Consider the following 19,277-nt stretch of genomic DNA (forward strand, 5'->3'; position numbering starts at 1 on the left):
AGTCGAATGTCTCCGCCCTCGGCCACCTGCCCGAATCGGCGATAGAGTCAAGCTCCTGCGAGTTCGGCAGCTGACCCTTCTGCTTGATCGAAGCGGCGTAGCATGACCGAGCCGAGCACTGGTCTCCCTGAATGACAATGCAGTCGTCGCCCACCGGACATTTGATGAGAAGGTTGGCGTAATGGACGATGCAGTCAAGGTCGACTAGAGCCGGTCTGCCCAGAATGATGTTGTAGGCTGACGGCCGCTTGACGACAATGAAGTACGTCATGCAGGTCTTCTTGATCGGCCCCTTCCCGAGCGAAAGGGGAAGGTAGATGTGTCCGAGGGGCTGAACCACTTCTCCCCCGAACCCGACCAAGGCAGGTGTATCGGTCTCCAGCTTATCCTCGCCGATGCCCATCTGCGCGAGCGCAGAGTGGTAGAGGATGTTGACTGAGCTCCCTCCATCGACGAAGGAACGCGCGATGGTTGTTCCGGCCACCTCAGCCACTATGACGACCGGATCATAGTGGGGGAAGATGATCTCGTTTGCCTCGTTTGGCTCAAAGGTGACCGGTGCCCAGTCCTTCCGCTGTCTTTTGGAAGTGCTGGGCTGACCCGCCTGGATCGACAGGGACTCGTGTGCTTGAGCCGCCTGTCTGACATACTCCTTCTGGGATCGGTTCGAGTTCCCCACGAAGGTTGGTCCCCCCCCGATCGATCCGATGGCAGCATCCTGGACCTCGATGGTGTTGGTGGGCTTCTTCGGCGCGGCCTTGGGTACCCTAGGCCCACCGGCCAGGAATTGATTGATCTTACCCGCCCGGGCAAGAGTCTCAATCCCGTCGCGGAGGGCGTAGCAATCACCCGTGACGTGGCCGTGATTGGAATGGTATTTGCAGAAGACGTCCTCCTTGATTTTGTCTGGGGGTGGTCCCTTGATCTCCCTTGCGACTGGGAGTTGGTCCTTGACCTTGGAGTAGATTGTCTCCAGACCGGCGTTGAGGGGAGTGTACTCCGTGTACTGGACAAACTTGGGTCCCTTGCCCAGAAGTTGGCGTGGCTCCTCGGTCCTGGTCTTCTTGGGTTGGACCTGGGGTTTGGGACTTGCGACCTCTCCCTCCTTCCTCTTGGCCGAGGTCGGCCTGGGATTCAGGGCCTCCACCTGAGCATCCCACTCCTCAGCCCGCGCCCACTTAGTGGCTTCGGCAGAAAGCTCATCGTAAGTGGAGGGAGGATTCCTCATCAAGTGGGAACGGAGTCCCCCGGCGTGCAGGCCTTGCATGAGGGCATTCTTAGCTGACCTATCGTCGCAATCGTCGCACTTCGTATATTCGATGTTGAAGCGGATCAGATAGGCCTTGAGGCTCTCCCCCTCCTGCTGCTTGATGAGCGACATATCGTTCAAGTTGTAGAGTCGTTCGGATACAACCCGATATCTCGCCAGAAAGGCCCTCCGGAGGTCGGAGAAGGAGTCGATGGAGTTCGGTTGGAGGGTTCGGAACCAACCCCGAGCCGAGCCCTTCAAGGTCGAAGGGAAGATTCTGCACTTCGTGGCTTCAGATGCCTGGCGGGCCTCCATGGCGTATCTGAAGCTGTCAAGATGGTCGTAGGGATCCTTGGTCCCGTCATACTGATCCATCTTGGGGGGCTTGGTGTCGCGGGAGACCTCAGCATCCATGATTCTGCTGGTGTACGGGAGGGGAAGTTCCTCCCCGTGGTCGGCTCTACCGGTATACCCCCTGGAGACCTCGACATGTCCGAGCCGATCGTGGACGCTTCGGATCTGGTCCTGGACCAAAGTCCGAACAAGATTTTCCACATTGGGCGGGGTCGGCTCGGCCGCATTTTCCCCTGAGCACTCGGCCTGGTTGCCGAGTCTCTCACTCACCGGCTGACGAGTGAGCCTCTCGCTTGCCGGTTGTCGATCCGACATGATCATGGTGGACCCCAGTCGGTCGCTCACTGATCGCCTCCCCGAGTAAGTTCCTGATGGGGAAGGATCCTGACTGGCGATAGGGCCGAGTCTATTCCGAATCGGGCCCCTGGTTTCGGCCGAACCGGCAGGACTGTTGGCCCCCAACCTTGATTGGGCCGGGGGTCGTCGATTTGTGTTCGGGTCGGCACGGTCTCCGCCCGAATTCCTGGGGGCACGTTTCCCGAAAGCCGCCTGTTTTTGCTGAAGAAGACGGTGGGCGTTCAGGCATTCGGCCTGTTCGGCCGGGGGCATGTCCTCGAAGCCCGGGAAGACGTGATCCGATTCCTGCTGATCGGTCTGGTCGTTCGGCTCGGCAGGAGTGCTTTGCCGAGAAGGAGACGGCGAAAGGACCTCCTGCTCGGTTCGGGTCCGGCGTGATCGGAAGCCCGATCCCCCACTATTCTCAAGTTGAGCACGGTGGCGTGCAAGTTCCCCGGCCAGCTCGGCCTGTTTTGCGAGCAGCTCGTTATTCTGCTTCAGGAGTGCATTCTCAGCGGCCAGATGTCGCTGACTCTCCTTAAGGAGTTTGTGAGCGGCTCGGATCTTGGAGGGACCTTTGGACTTTGGCGTCCTGGGGAGTTGTGCTCCCCTCGTTTTCTCAGGTGTCTCAGGCTGATGCTGTTCATCATTCTGAGACGCTCCTGAAGAAGAACTGGTGTCCCGAAATATGGTAGTCATGATGACTTGCGTGGAGGAAGAGCTTAGCGTTTGCGGTGATGAACACAACGGCTGAAGTCAGCTTCCCACAGACGGCGCCAATCTGTTGATGCAAATTCTCGTAAGGTAGATGCAACAACTTAGATAAGTTGACCTGGCTGATCAGGTGCTTTGTTGGATGATGAAGTGGATGCTGGTTGAGATCTTCCTGTAGACAAAACAAGATCAAAGGAGATGGACCGGTGTGGTACCAGCCAAACACACTCCGATGATGAAATCAGTGATGATGTTTGATGGTGGGTGAGGAAGAACAAAGGAAGAACTTGGGAGAATGGGAAGAACAAGGCAAATGTTCTGGGTTATTCTCAGCAAGTTGGGTAGGCTTTTTTTGTAGAAGGGAATGCAAGTGTTTTTGCGTGTATATTGGTGGATTGCTAGGTGCTTCATTTTGTGCATATGTGGTGTCTTATATAGGCAAAGGAAGACTTAATGATTAAGTTACCTGCCTGTGAATGAATGGTTGCCAGAGACCCACGCACCTGGTTAGACCTAGTTGCATGCTCAGCTGCTTGCTTCCTCAGCATTGAATGCTGCATTGAATGCTCCATTAAATGCAAGGTTGGAAGGTTCAGGTAGACTGCTCCAACATTCATGAATGCAGGCCTGATATTCTATCTGTCAGAAGAATGTGTCAGGTGCATTTAAGTGTGGCGGTTCGTCCCAGCGTGATCTTCCTGGGAATGGCGGCGGAGAGCCGAGCCGAGCCGATACGAACATATGTTCCCATGCGAAGACACGAAGTCCATATGTGGTCGGATCGGGCATGGGACTCCAAGCCGAGCCGGTCCATAGATTGGAGTCTTTCCGAGCCCTAACTGGTCGACGCCAGAACTCGGAAGGAAGCCATCTCGTGTGCCGAGCCGAGCCGAGCCGGGATGATCGTGGGAAGATGGACACTCGATCCCAAGGAAGATCATCGGTTCGGCTCGGACCGAACAAGGAGGGGCGGTGTGGAGATCCGGTCTGAGCTGGTAGAGGAAGTGCTGATCAGTGATGACGTGGAAGTCAAAGTTTGACCACTGAGAATCAACTCCGAGGTGGATGTTTGACCAGCCACGTGTCGAGCTGTGATTGGCTGTTCGGGTCGATGTGGGTTTTCCCACAAACATGATCCTTTTTCTGGATGACTTGAGAGTTTGTATGTGTGGTTCTAAGTTAACCTACACTAGGGGATTCTGATACTACATAAACAAATTTTATGTAAAACATTTAACCAAAAACTAATTCATAACTGGTGAAAATGACCATTAATTAAATATTGTAAGGTAAAACTTCGGGCTTGTTTATCTTATTCAAAAACTTTAAAAAAAAAAAAAAAAAGTTTTAGTCAAGAAAACATATTTGATAAACCATTTCGAAAATAATTTTTAGAAAAAAAATTAAAAAACAGTCCTCTTTTTAAGCTTTATCGTTTTTCTCAAATTGTTTTACACTTCTTTCTAACTTAGTTGCTATTATTTTTAAAATTACAAAAATTAATTTAAAAAACTCACATTTAAAAAATAAAATCTTAATTTTTGAAAAAAAATAAAAATTGAGTAGGATACCAAACCGGCGTTCAGTTCGCAACAGTGACGAATTCAATCAAAAGTGGGTGTAGGCAACTGCCCCCACTCCCCAAATTACCCACCCATTCACATGTTTTATGTTCGTTTTTCAAAGATGAAGGTTACTTGTATCCTGAAAAGCCTCAAAGAAGGGGCATGCTGGCGTGTGCGTGTGGCTTTTTCTAGTCGTCTCCACTCTCAACTGTAGTTGCAACCCAATTCACTCGACCACTTAATTGCTGCCACGCACGGCGACCCTTCTAGTGCCTTTTTCGACCACTTAATTACGCTTAACAATTTTCTTCCAATTTGGTTTGGGTAAATCGGAATGTAAATGTGCTTCCTAAATAGATTTATTTACTTTATTTGCTCAATTCTTGTGGTGTTAAAATTTAAACAAAAAGGAGTTTCAGAAAGTAACAGAAATAGGTGCAACTAGGTATGTTAAATTGTATCTCTTGAAGTCCAATTTGTACAAATTTATTCTTTAATTTTTTGGAATATGTCTTGGAACTGGTAGAACTTTAATAATTGAGATCTTCATATGCAAGGCCAATGAATCAGGATATGACTGAAAAATTGAAAAATTATAACCATTATTCTTTTGTCAGCAGCTACTGATAAATTTTTGTACACTTGACACTTCTATTGTCTTCTGGTGTAGACTGTGTATAGTGGTGTGGATTAGGAGTACCATTTGGTGTGGTTTTTACTGAATCCACTCATTCTTACCAATTTTAATTTTATTTGGTTTTGGTAACTTATTTTTACAATCCCACCAAGCCTTGATGCTGATTCATGAACACCACGTGACTTTTTTTTTTTGGTTGAGAAAAAGGCCCAAAAGCAAATCATTCATCAAACTTCAACCAAAGTAGCTACATAACTTAAAAAAAACATGTGAATTAATGATTTGATTTTGTTTTTTCAATTTTTTTATGTTTAATATATATGTCTCTCTCTCTCTCTCTCACACACACACACACATATATTTAATATATATGCGCCACTCGTGGTTTGTAGGGTCCAAGGGCAAAATGGTAATGTTTCTTCTGTTGAGTTTTGGTTAGACAGATGTTCTAAAGCCTAATGATTTGATTTTGTTTTTGTTTTAATTTTTTTATGTTTAATATATGTCTTACACACACACACACATACATATATTTAATATAGAGAGCTACTATTTGCACAATTTTTTTTTTCTTTTTGCACACATTTTTCTCTTACACACCTTTTATTATTTTTTTAAAATGTAAAATTTCTCCTTTAACACACCTCTCTCATTACCAAAATACCCCAAATCTCATTAATCTTACTAAATTTCTCTTACACACCCCACCCAATCTATTCAAACAATACACACACACTCAACCCTTTCAGACAATACACACCCCACCCCCAACCTCACGCCCACCCAATCCTAGCCATTGTTGTCAACACCATAGTTATGCCTTAAGTTAAATTATTTTGATTCATATGCAAATCTAGGTTTTTTTCTGTTTGAGATAAATTGGGGTGCGAGTTTTCTGGATTTCAAGATTGAAATTTCGGGTTTGAGTTATAGGGTTTCGTAGGTTATTCGGCACTGGTCTATCGAATATTTCGGTTTCATTCGGTAGTAAGCTACCGAACATTTCGATTTCGTTTGGTACTAAGTTGTCGAACTTTTCAGTTTCGTTCGGCAGCTTACTACCGAAAGAAACCGAAATGTTCAGCAGACCAGTGCCGAATGACCTGTGAATCCGAAAATGAATAACTAGAAAATTCACTCTTGCACTCTAAAAAACTTCACTTCAAATCATCGCAAATAGACGAGAAATATATTATGATTGATTAACCAATTGAAATTAGATAAGAAAACATTATATTTACATTCAAATCCAAAAATTTTAGGTTAGGGCATGTCTCCAACTTCCAATGTCTATGGTGGAGAGAGAATGCATGTGCGGCGATGAAGGTGGGTTGATGGCAGGAGGTGGGTGTCGGCAATTTTGGGATGGAGGTGGGGTCACGGGTGGGGTGTGTTTTGGTTGTGGTTGGAGATGAGGTTGAGGGTGGGGTGTGTAGTTGTGATTTAGGAGTGTTGGGTTTGAGGTGTGTAAGGAGAGTTTTTTTTTTTTTTTTTTTTTTCAAATGATGTGGGTTGTCCTTTAAAGTAATTTCTCTTTGTGTCAATTAAGTAATTTCACAAAATAAGTTAGTGGGGGTGTGCAAAAAGAAAAAAAAAAAAGGTGTGCAAATAGCAGCACTCTTAATATATATGCATCACTCGTGGTTTGTAGGTCCAAAGGCAAAATGGTAATGTTTCTCCTGTTGAGTTTTGGTTAGATAAATGTTCTAAAGCCACTGTTGGATTTAATTAGAACCTAAGATGTCACATGCCAATAGGTGTGAGATGGTTAGAAATGTATATTAGACTATTTTTTATTTTTTGTGGTTTGGAAGTGCTTAGACTTGCATTAAAGCTCTATGCCAAGATCATTGCCCTCCTGAATGAGGGCAGAGAACAACCAAGAGAGGAAGTTATCCCTCCAGAGTACAACGTCATCACGACTAAGAGAATGAAGGGAAACTAAGTGTGCTACCTTATCACAAGAGTGATTATGAAACTAAAAAGAAAAGGAAGAAAAATAATTCATGAGGCCGCGAGCCACTTCAACAAATATCCAAGCTGCAAAGAAATTATCCAAGCTCGTGAAGCATCTCACAGCTTCTTGTGTGTCTGATTCTATAATGCATTGCCTGAGCCCTAGCTCTTTAGTTAGCTTTATTCCTTCAAGAATAGCCCGTACCTCTGTGATGTGTGTCGTCCAGTTGCATTGATAAGGCATTGCCATTGCTACCAGAAAAATAGCATTATCATCGCGTGCAACCACCCCGATGCCCTGAATATCACGACTGTAGGGGCAGCCCCATCTATGTTTATCTTCACCACGTTTGAAGAAAGGTTCCCAGAAAGTAGTAGGCCTCATTGGGGCGGGCTTGGGGCAAGTGTTTGCTGCGACAAACTCAAGGAGATAGTCATCTGTTTTGGAAAAAGGGAAGACCATGCAGAGTACAGTTAGATCATGCCACATAGACCATGCCCCTACGCAGAACCACTCAAGCTCTAGGCCTATAGTTGTGTTGCATACTACAATAAATAGCTATGAGAAGAAGAGAGGACGCTAAAGGTGAACCGCCACACAGAGGAAGAAGGCATCCTAGCTAGAATTCTCTTGCCTTGTTGCATTCCCATAGAGAATGGACTATAGTTTCTACCTTCTTTTCACATCTAATACACCCAAAGGACTGCCCAATATGCCATTTTCCCAAGGAAAATCGACAAGGAAGAATTTTATGCATGGCCTTCCAAATAAAGACCTTTATCTTTGATGGCATTTGCAGCCACCAGATCTTCTTCCAATATAGGTCAAGCCCACTGGGAGAGCTAGAGGAGTAGTCTTCCCCTAATTTGGCTTTCAAGAGGCTTGGAGCTAGCCACTTCATAACCTGACCAGACAGTGTATAGCCCATATATTGTTGGTATAATGCCATGCTTGTTTGTCTGGGAGAGAGAGCTGACCTTGTGGGAGAGCAGGAATAACTTGGGCTTTATGCAGGAAGAAAGCAAGTTTTATTAGGTCGACATCCCCAGCACTGGTGCTAGTTTTGAGATCAGCCACAACAGAATTGGGGTCCAAAATCATAGGTGAGGATACCATCAGAGTAGAGGGAATTGGCAACCCTCAATCATGGTACACAAAAATAGAGTGACCCTCCCCCACCCTCCAAATGAGCCCAACATCCAACACCTTTCTACCCCATAATAAACTTCGCCACATATAAGATGGTTTGGATCCAAGGGTGGTGTTTATGAAACAGGAGTCCTTGAAGTATTTAGCTTTTAGTACTTAACTCACAAGAAGTTTAGGAGCTCGGAGTATGCGCCAGCCTTGCTTAGCAAGGAGGGCTTGGTTGAAATAGCGAAGATCGTGAAAACTAAGCCCCCTTTCTGTTTTTGGATTTCCTACCTTGGACCAGCTGAGCTAGTGTAAACATTTCTGCTTGCCATGCTTACCCCACCATAAATTTGCAATCATGCTTTCTAATTCAAAGCACATACCATCGGGAATGCGGAAGCAGCTCATATGCATGGGCATGGCCAGAGCAACAGATTTTATAAGTATTTCTTTTCCAGCTACAGATAATAGTTTTTCCTTCCACCCTTTGAGATGTTTAATTCCCCAACCGTTCTTTAGCCTCCTAGAAGATAATTCGTTTGTTTCGACTTGCAAGTGTGGGTAATCCCAGATATTTCTCATGGCATGAAACAACTGGGACCGAGAACACACCTTGGATGGTTTGACTTAAGGTTGGTCTATGTGTGGGTTGAATAAATTGATTTCTGACGCGCCGCTTGTTCATAGAAGCTAAAGATCATGGCCTTGAGATTGTGACAATCAACAATATGGGCATGCAGAAACAAGAGGCTATCATTGGAGACAAAAAATGGGAGATGGAGGGTCCTCCCCTCGAGGCCGCCACTCCTTTAATGGCGCCGCACTCCTCAATAATAATATGACGACTTGGAGTAAACACAGTTTGGTATTCAGAGGTGATGGCATGAAGCTTTTTCTTCAGTCGATTGATAATCATCTTAGCTATGAGCTTGTATGAAACGTTGCAGAGAGCAATAGGCCTATAGTCTTGCACGTACAAGTTCAGCATTCTGCTTCTTCAGCACTAAAGTAATGATTGTGCGGTTTAATTATGCAATACTTATGCCATTATTAAGTACATCAAGACATAATCTAGCTATGTCCTTCCCAATAAAATTCCAAGACTTCTGATAAAATAATGTCGGCATTCCATCGGGCCCAGGTGCTTTGGTAGGGTGCATCTGTTGCAAAGCAATATCCACCTCTAACTCCTTCCAAGGCATTAGCAGTCGGTGATTCATGTCGTTGGATACCTTGGTGCGAATGGCTTCAATGACTTCCTCAACACTGCTTCACATTTCAGAAGAAAAAAACTCTTTAAAATAATTGATGAAAGCTCCCTGTACTGCCTCCCTGGTTAAGTACCTCTCACTATCTGCCCCAATCACTTGGGAGACAAAATTGTTTTTCCCCCGATACGTCCATGCCATTGCCTAGTGCTACAATTCTGGACTGGGGCATCTATTTAAGTCCCACCTAGCTAACCAGTCAAACCTTCTTAGTGGAGAGACTAATAAAATTAAAGGTTAGGCCCAAAAGAAAAATTGTGAATGGAAGCAGGAAACCTATCATGGCATACCTCTCAATCCTATGGAAGTGGACCAAATTAAAGTGGAGGTTATGGTATTGAATCCAAAAGTTGGCAAACTTCAGCTTCATCTGGGATGGTGCTATACTACCCTTCGGTTCTTACAAGATTACCAACGCCTTGTTAAACGTCCATGGCACTTTCCTGATCACTTGCTCCTTATCCTCCGTAAAGGTGAAAATGAATAGTAAGAGCTTAGGTCCAAGATTATTTGCAGTTATTTGCCCCATCAGATTAGGTCTTATGAGAAGAATTGCTTCAACCTCATTCTCCGTAAGTGTCAAGGACTTAGGCAGGCTAGTCGTGATCTCCTTCATATGTGTGATCTTATTGGGTAGTTATAGGTTATGGCATCAAGTGGAAGAGAATGGTGCTCCAAATGTTGTTGTTGGAGTTGAAAAGCTCTAACCCTAGCCGCTACAATGAAGCTTGGCTTGGGTGCTAGGGTTGGAAAAAGACTCTTGCTTGAGAGGGGAATAGTTCATTTCCATAGCAGTTGACTATTCTAAAACTTGAAGCCAGATGGTGAGTATGGACTAAATTAGTTAAAAAAGTTTAATTAATTGGGTCAGCTGGGGATTGAGTTAAATTTCTTTCTCATTTTGGATTTTTAATGAAAGCACCTTTAAAAAAAAAACTGGGCAAGTTGCCACTATCTGACAGTGACAATTAGTAATAGTCATTTTTAGGCTATAACACGGGTGGATGTGACTTCATAAACTTGAATAGTATTTTTTATGTTGATTTCATTAAATTTTGACATGTTTATGTAAGAAAAGGCATAAGTGATATAAAAAAGTATTATTTTTATATAGTTTCAAATAGTTATTGTTGCACAATAGCAATTATTGTCATTGACTGATAGTGGCAATTTTCGAGCGCTTGGTGAAAATTGTAGAAAGCTCGGTATTGTTCACCAAGCGCTCAGTAGGTTCTGTGTTGTGCGCATTTCATTAAAGTGAACCGCACTGGAATTTTCTGTAGCAAGTGGGCTGTGTTATCAGCCTTATTTGTGAACTAGACTTAAGAAAAAAAACCCTATTAATTAAGAGTTAATTTAATTGTTAAATATCAAGTCAAATGGATAAAACTAATTATCCATTTCTTCCACACGGTCGGCCATTGTAGGTGGGCTTTAGTTAGTCCACGTACAGGGCCTGTAAATAGACCTATGTGATGTAGTTCATAGCACAATACAAGTCTCGGTAGGTTTCATTATGTGTTTTTTTATTTTCTTAGCCTAAGCTACATAGAGAAAGTTAGCTCCTTCTTCCAAGTTCATCTCTCAATACATATCTAGCGTGGACTAATTACAAGTCACACACTTAAGTGGCTCAAAGAACCAACTGGTGGAAGGGAGCCAACTTTTGTAATTGATATATGTGCAAATTATGCAATTTCGATTTTGTCTTTGGTATTCGCGGCATTTCTATATATTTGTATGAATTTCATGCAATTTTATATGCTATATCTATGTTTTTTTATGAACAATCATCATTAGTATAATTGGTGATAGGATTATTAATGCAAAATGATGTAAATTTAGCCTTTTTCAGTATTGTTTACTAACCCTTTTTGTTTCAGAAGTTTTGCTGCCATATGTATGTATCTTCTACATATTTTAGGCAGCCAATATGACTAGGAATTCATGATAATTTTCTTGTAAATTTTTAAAATTTTTATAGTACTTGAAAAGGTGCCAAAACGCATAAACGGCTAGCGAGATGGTGTTGGAAGGTGGCCGAATTTGGTCAGCCGGCAGACATCAGCCTACACCATGTGTGGAGGAGCTACGACACCTCTTGGAGAGGTGCGGTGGGGGTGGCTTGGGGATTTGACTCCTAGTCATCCTCCTTGATTTTGGGTAAGTTTAGGATAGCCATTATCCATCAATTCTTTGAATTTTGGATTTGGTTTATCCCATCCCTATTTTTTTGTGCCATTATCCATCTATTTATTATTTAATTAATTTGATAATATAATATTATTAGTTAATTAAATATTAGGGCTGTTTTATTTTTGAAATTTAACACCCAAATTATTTAATTAATAATTAATTTGATAATAAGGATATTTGGACTATTGGGCATAACTGTTTTTTTTTTTTTTGAGAGAAGAAGGCTGTAATTTTTATTCAAGTTGCATCATTATGCAGAATTACAGCAAGCCAATTTGGCCAGTTATTAAGACTAATTAATAAGAGAGCCAACATGAGAGACAGCATACTTGGCAAGGTGATGTGCTGCATTGTTGCTGGTTCGTCGACAGTGGCAACAGGTTGTCGATGCGAAGCCCATTAAAAGGAGTTTGACATCCTCAATAAGGACCCCATCAGTTGCCAGGCAGCTAGAAGGTTCATTGATGCAGTTCACTGCATCAAGTGCATCCATTTCCAAAACAATATGGTGAAGACCAAGATCTGAAGCAAGTTGCAGCCCCATGATAGCCGCCATGAGTTTAGCTTCGCGTGGCGAATGGGTGCCAGGGATATGCTTGGAAGCAGCGAGAAGAGCCTCCCCACAGCTGTCCCAAACCACCACCCCCAGACCACACGCCCGAGTTCGTGTAGACACACCTGCATCCACATTGATCTTAAAAACACCCTCCGCAGGCTTCTGCCATTTTTCCATAGGTCTGTTCATCATGGGGCTCGGTTGGAGGCGAAGCCAAGCCTCTTTGTATTCAGTAGCAAAAGTAATCATGCGGGTATACTGATGCAATCCATCTCCAACCACGCCAGTATGCACAAAATCATTCCTCATATTCCAAACGCCCCAACAGATAAACGCAAATTCCTCCTGCTCGGCTTTGGAGAGAACAAGTAGAATTGAGTGGAAAAAATCAGTGAAGGTTCCCTCCCTGTACCAGCGCACCAGCTCACCAAGAACAGAGCAGTGCCAAACATTTTTTGCAGCACTGCATCCCCAAACAGCATGAAGGACCGTCTCTGGTTTTTTCCAACACCGAGGACAGACAGGCCGAGGGATGATCTTGCGATTGAAGAGATTGACATTACATGGAAGGATTTCTTGGCAGCAGCGCCAGAGGAAGAGTTTGATCTTGCCCGGGATTCTCAAATTCCATAAAGTGCGCCAGAGTTGCTGATTGGGCCGATGAGAGGAGCAGCTGGGGAGGGTCGAAATGGTCGCCGAATTCATGGCAAGCCAGTACCCACTCTTAACGCTGTAAAGCCCATTTTTAGTATAATGCCAGATTTGTCGGTCAGGGTGATGCAAACTGCCAAGGGGAATACAAGCAATTATGTCGGCTTCCTCCATCGAAAAATAGTTGTAAAGCAGCTCATTGTTCCAGACACCTGACGGAGTGATGAGGTCGCTGACCAAACAGTCAGTGGGAAGGAGCCGTGGAGATTGCACCGAAAGAGTGACAGGTGTTGGAAGCCATTTGTCATGATATACCTTGATGTTGCACCCATTACCAACACGCCACCTGATGCCATCCTTTAACAGACCACGAGCCCAAATGAGAGACCTCCAAATAAGTGAGGGTCGCTGGCCAATGGTGGCATTCATAAAAGAGCCGTGAGGGAAATATCTGCTTCTCAAAACCCGGCTGGCCAGAGAATCAGGGGAGTGCACGAGACGCCAGCCCTGCTTGGCAATGAGGGCTTTATTAAAATGCTCAAAGTTTCAGAAGCCCAAACCCCCATCCAATTTGGAGGTGCACAATTTCTCCCATCGTAGCCAATGTATACCATTCCCCTTTACACCACTACTCCACCAAAACCGAAAGAACATCGCACGAATCTCCTTACAGACACCCTTAGGCATGCGAAAAACACTCATATAATAGGTAGGAATAGCCTGAACCACTGCCTTCAGTAAAACTTCCTTCCCCGCCTTAGAGAGAAACTTTTCTTTCCAGCCACTTAATTTCCTCCAGATACGCTCCTTTACTGATTGGAAAATGATCTTTCGCTCTCGCCCCGCCACACTGGGGAGGCCAAGATATTTTTCATGACATTCCACTTTCGGCACCCCCAGAACCTGAGAGATAATAGTTGAAATTAAATGGTCAGTATTTTTGCTGAAACACACCGCTGATTTAGAGAAATTCACCAATTGGCCAGACACTTCGGCATAGATATTGAGCATGGATTTTATCGCCCAGGCACTTCCTGGTGTGGCCTCAAGAAAGAGTAAGCTATCATCTGCATAGAATAAATGTGTCAGTTCTGGGGCATTGGGGGCAACTTTCACTCCTTTTATCATTCCCTGGCGGTCTGCATTATTAAGCAGGGTGGTAAAGCCTTCAGCGCACAAGAGGAAGAGATATGGGGATAGAGGGCATCCCTGCCGTAGCCCCCTTTGAGGTAAAATATTCCCCAGCGGGGCACCCCGCCAAAGGACTGAGAAACTCACCGTTGTCAAGCAATCCATAATCAGAGAGATCCATTTTTCATGAAAACCCAGTTTTTCCATTAGCGCCCGTAAGAATTCCCATTCCACACGATCATACGCCTTAGCCATATCCAGCTTTAGGGCCATTTTCGGGGTGCCATCCGCAGGCAAGGTCTTAATTGCATGGGTCGTCTCAAAAGCCACAAGAACATTATCCAGAATCAGGCGCCCCGGAACAAAAGCACTTTGGTTTTCCGAAATGAGTTGGGGGAGGATCTGCTTCAGTCTATTGGCAAGAGTCTTGGCGACCAACTTATAAAGAACGGTGCATAGGCTGATAGGCCGAAAATCACCCACATTTTGAGGAAGAGCCACCTTCGGGATAAGGGCCAAGAGAGTGTGGTTGACACTGCGGACTCTCTCGTGCCCATTTAGAATTTTGAGACAGAAGTCCGCAACCTCATCACCTACAATTGACCAGTATTTTTGATAAAAAATCGCAGGCATCCCGTCAAAACCCGGGGCTTTGGTGGGGTACATTTGCTTCAATGCAGCTTCAATTTCCACACGAGTGAACGCCCGGATAAGATTGTTATTCTGTTCAGTCGTCACTTTGGGCTCCACTAAAGAAAGAATTCTGTCCATATCCACCCCACCGGTACTGGTGAATAAATCAGTAAAGAAATCACAGAAAAGAGCCCCCAGCTGAGCATTGTCGGTGACCCACACCTGTTGATTATTATACAAACCTGCAATATAATTTCGCTGCCCCCGCTCTTTTGCTGATTCATGGAAAAACCGTGAATTCCTATCCCCCTCCTGTAGCCATTTAATGCGCGACCGTTGCTTCCAATAAATTTCATCGGTTTCAATTAGAGATTCAAGTTCTCGTGTGATCTCCTTTTTGCGAGAAGGATCTTGGTTGGGTTGAGGGAATTTCTTTAGTTGTTCAAGCTCAAGTTGTAGCCTTTTAATTTGTATCCGTCGCCCCCCATAGAGCCTCGAGCTCCATTTTTTAAGTTGTAACGCACAGTGATGCAGGCCTTGTGGCACCGAGCTGCTGCGTGGAAGAGAGAAATTCCAGGCATCACGGATGACCTCTTCACAGCCCTCCTCTAAACACCACTGCTGCTCAAAATGGAAGCGTCGGGGAGGAAGCCCCCTAGTCGAAGTGCACTGTGATTGCACCTCAACAAGAATAGGTAGATGATCGGAACCAGGAATCTGAAGATGATGCTCCATAATATACTCAAAATAATTCCGGAAACTGGAGTTAACCACACAGCGATCAAGGCGTTCCCGAAGACAAAGTTCCCCATTCTGATATCGCTCCCAAGTGAATAAATCGCCAGCAACACTGACCTCTGATAAACCACACTCTAGGAGCACATCCCGGAAGGCCCCCATTTGCCCTGGGGGTCTCACCAAGCCACCAATTTTTTCTGAGTCAGTCACAATTTCATTAAAATCCCCAAAAACCATCCAAGGACCCGTCCTCATCCCATGCAGTCGTCTCAGCAACTCCCACGAATGATGTCTATGATTAGTCACCGGGTTCCCATAAAAGCCAGTGAGACGAAAAGTGGAGCCAGATGGTTGTTTAATAAACATGTCAATATGACCCACGGAATAAGACAGGAGGTTAAGATGCCAGCCATGCCGCCACAACATAATTAGACCACCACCCAGCCCCCGTCGTCCCACACGCATAGCACCTTTCAGTCCCAAAAAAATTGGAAGCTTTTCCATTTGTAACTCCGTCATTTTTGTCTCCATTAAAAAAATGACGTCCGGCATATTAACTCTCAAGACGTGCTTGAGAGAGGCGAATGTTCGAGGATGCCGGAGACCTCGAACATTCCAGCTTAAGAGTTTCATTGCTTGTGGTGGGCCGGCTGTCCCGGTCCCACCACTTGGCTCCTAGGCGAGCCTGCTATAATTCCGGTATCAACAGACGGTTGGAGAGAGCGACCCTTCTTATGTGACCCCACTATCATGTCTCTTTCCCCATGCATATCTTTCCTTTTACCCCCCAAGACACTAGCCGCCTCATAATCCATAGAAGCTGGACTGGAATCATTCTTGTCTTTTCTTTGTCGGGGCCCAGGTTTGGCCTTAGAATGTTGCTTCCGAGGAGTCGCCCCATGCAAAGTGTCACGCATAAGATTCCCCAGGTCCTGAACTTGTACCTGGGAGGGCGAGTTCCGTGTCGCCAAGGCTTGTTGCGGTTCCTTAGAGGTGATAAGGGGTGCAAGGTTGAAAATATCTTTTTCCACACTCTGGGTTAAGCTCTCAGAGGTCTCAATTTGAGTTAACAACAACTCCGTGCCCAACGACGTAGAAGAGCCCCCCTCTCTCTCCGTTCGTTTTCCCCCTGGTGGTGCCCCAATGAGGTCTACATCGACCATCGGACCTCTTACGTCCTCCTCCTCATGTCGCATTTGCTTTCCCTCAGTTTTCTTCAAAGCGTCTATCCGTTTCAGCCGTGCAGCCTCTTCCTGCTGTCTCCTTTGTTCCCCAATAGCAGCAAGCTCCTCCCGAGACACACGGGTTTGTTGTGTCACTTTAAAAGCTGGTATAATGGATCCCTGGTTGCCAATCAATTGGACCGTGTGTTCTTCTCTTTCGTCCTCAGCCTCCTGCCCGTTGGCCTCGACAGGGCGATACTTTGTAAATGCTGGTTCCGCTTTCAGCCAACTCCCCCATTGCTTTCCGGGGTCGGCACGGTCAGAATCCGTGGTACAATCACACTGTTTGAAATTGTGTCCAATCCTTCCACAAACATAACAGAAGATTGGAAGCCGTTCGTAGAGCAGTTGTATTTCAACCCTTTCCCCATCTTCCAGAGTTAGTCTTTTAATCCGAGGTAGTGGTTTCGTGGTGTCGAGTCGCACCCGAATACGAAGAAACTGCCCTACCAAGTGGTGCTCATATCCTCCCCCGACTTCCAGACACGTCCCCAGGCCATTCCCGATCAGCATCCCCACTTCCTCCGTCATATATAATAGTGGCACATTGTGTGCTTGAACCCAGAAATCGGCATGTATCAAAGCCATAGCATTCGGGGCAACTGTACCATTAGGTTCCTCCAAAACAACCAAAGCTTTGTCAAAAGTCCAAGGGGCTTGATTAATGACCCGTTGCTTATCCCCCTCGGAAGAAAAGGTGAAGAGAAATAGGTTTGGTCCAAGGTCTTTTGCGGAAACATTCCTCATAGTGTCCCAGAGTTTCAGCATCGTGTTTTTGAAGGCAGGCCGATTGAAGCTCTTGGGTGTTAGGACCTTCGCCACCAAGCTCTTCCGGAGAACCTCTTTGTTAACTTCCGCCCCCAGCTTGCGAATCGGAATCTCCTCCTCTTCCCCTTCAACCAGAGTTAAACGTTTGGAGAAGGCAGACTCAATGGAATCCATGGCACTGATCTCCCCGATGACCAAGAATAGGTTGGGTTCGGAACTTAACACTGAAAAGCCGCCGCCGGAGGGAACAAAAACTGGCACAAGGAGCCAGGAAACCCTAACGTGAAGTTAGGTTGGAAAAACTCCTACAAAAGCGGGAGGAGAGCCACACATTCTTAAGAAGGGTTATTACAATTGACACCAAATCTATTGGGCATAACTGTTTTAAAAGATTATTTTAAAAAACGTTAGCCCATTATCATGTGCCATCACTAAAAGGCCCAATGTATTAAATTAGATTTATTAAATGATTATGTGAGACATAATGAGTTGTACACTAAATCGGGCCGTTAAGAAAGTAAAATGAATTGCAAGAGCAAAGGCGCTAAAATTGAATAAATAGTTTATTTGCATGCATGTATAATGAGACCGAAATATAAAAGACTCTCTCATTAAAATATTAAGTTTGAAAAGTAAAAAGGATATTAAGAATGTCCTTATCGTGACCTTCCATCGTCATAGGCAATGAGGCTACCCTAATTATTTAGTTAGACTCCATATATGGCTAAATGTTTTTTTTAGTCTACTTGTTTATCACACATAAGATGTTGTAGGGTAGGAAGTCTTTGTGCACCTTTAACTATTATGTGGGGTCCATAAATATAGCTTATAACTGCTGGAATGTTGGGTTAAGCTTAACCTGGTAATCACATGAGATGTAAATGGACAAGAGTGGTTGTATCATTTCTTTTGGAAGCAGTCTTTAACTATTATGTGAGATTGCTTTAGGAGTAGTGAGTGTCCAATTCCCACTAGGAGTCTTGGAGGCTCTAGAATTCCATTGTGGGTTGTGGAATTCCGAACAACTAGTGGGATGCACATCAGTATTTCAGTATGCCCCTATATTCTGATGGACGTATATGATAATGAATAAGTTACTAATTATATTATTAATTCATTTTCGGTAGTGAGGAGCTAGCATGTCTAAGCCACTCTCCAAGATATTAGGTAAGAACATTCTGACTAAGTACAACTTCTTGGATTGGTATCGAAACATAAGAATAGTTAACCTCCAAGAAGACCATCTATGTGCTGGATACCTCACCACCCATTAGGTCCCCTGATGAGGATGCTACTCCTGAAGACAGAGTTAATTATGTGAACCATGTTGAGGATGCTACCCCTTTAGGCACAGTGTTATATGCTGATATCTATAAACTATGAGCTTCGGTTCATGACCATTAACTGAAGATGATACATCGCATTGAGCAGCTAGAAAAGCTGCTGTTGAAGTTGAGAAAGATCTTATTTCTGGCCTTTTATTGAAGTCTCTGTTTGAGTCATTTTCAAAATTTGTTGTGAATTACAATATGAACAAGATGGACGTCTCCATGACTGAACTTGTGAACATGTTGGTAACGACAAAGGAGCCAAGCTACAGGAGAATTTGCTGGCAGTAGAGCAGTCTTCCAAGTCCAAGAAAGACAAGGGCAAATGTGCTGGCCTCAAGCACAAGGAGAATGTCCAAAAGAAGAATAAAGAGCCGAAGGAAAGTGTTTCCATTGCGTTAAGGATGGCCACTGGAAGAGGAATTGCAAGGGTTACCTTGCATCCCGGCCTCAAGAAGGACAAGACTTTATAAGGTATGTCCAAGACTCTTGTCATAGAGTCCATTAATACTATTGATTCAAATTCTGCTTGGGTCATATATTATGGTGCTAGTTGTCATGTGTGTAATACCATTTAGGGACTAGTAAGGACTAAGAGGCTCAGTAGAGGGGAGCTTGTTCTCAAGGTCGAAAATGGAGCCAAGGTTTCAATGCTAGATGTGGGGACGTATGCTATGAAGCTTCCAAATGGAGGATTCCTGGAGCTTCGGGATTGTTGCTATGTACCTAGTTGTACAGAACTTGATTTTTGTTTCTTACTTGCTTAAGAACAATTATTAAGTTTCTTTTGACAACGAGATTTGCACTTTTTATTATGATTTTAAAGTTGTTATGCGGTT

The 19,277-nt window shown here is 44.6% G+C and overlaps 1 protein-coding gene across 1 annotated transcript; it reads right to left on the reverse strand.

The window, feature by feature from the left end:
* Positions 1-11,702: 11,702 nt before the first annotated feature.
* Positions 11,703-15,638, reverse strand: LOC147291568 (uncharacterized). Its single transcript, XM_086235977.1, has 2 exons — positions 13,242-15,638; positions 11,703-13,124 (listed from the first exon to the last, which is right to left on the reverse strand). The coding sequence occupies exons 1-2, from the start codon at positions 15,636-15,638 to the stop codon at positions 11,703-11,705; spliced, it is 3,819 nt and encodes a 1,272-aa protein (XP_086092103.1).
* Between the last annotated feature and the right edge of the window lie 3,639 nt (positions 15,639-19,277).

The sequence above is a fragment of the Dryas octopetala genome, chromosome 3, assembly GCF_963921425.1.
Source record: "Dryas octopetala chromosome 3, drDryOcto1.1, whole genome shotgun sequence".
In the NCBI taxonomy this organism is placed as follows: Eukaryota; Viridiplantae; Streptophyta; class Magnoliopsida; order Rosales; family Rosaceae; genus Dryas; species Dryas octopetala.

What these genes read in the sequence shown, in the direction of transcription:
- LOC147291568 (XM_086235977.1), bottom strand. Translation starts at nt 15,638, where the DNA reads ATGACGGAGTTACAAATGGAAAAGCTTCCAATTTTTTTGGGACTGAAA. An exon ending in GGTTTTGGTGGAGTAGTGGT is followed by an intron (nt 13,125 to 13,241) that starts GTAAAGGGGAAT and finishes ATTGCCAAGCAG; the next exon opens with GGCTGGCGTCTCGTGCACTC.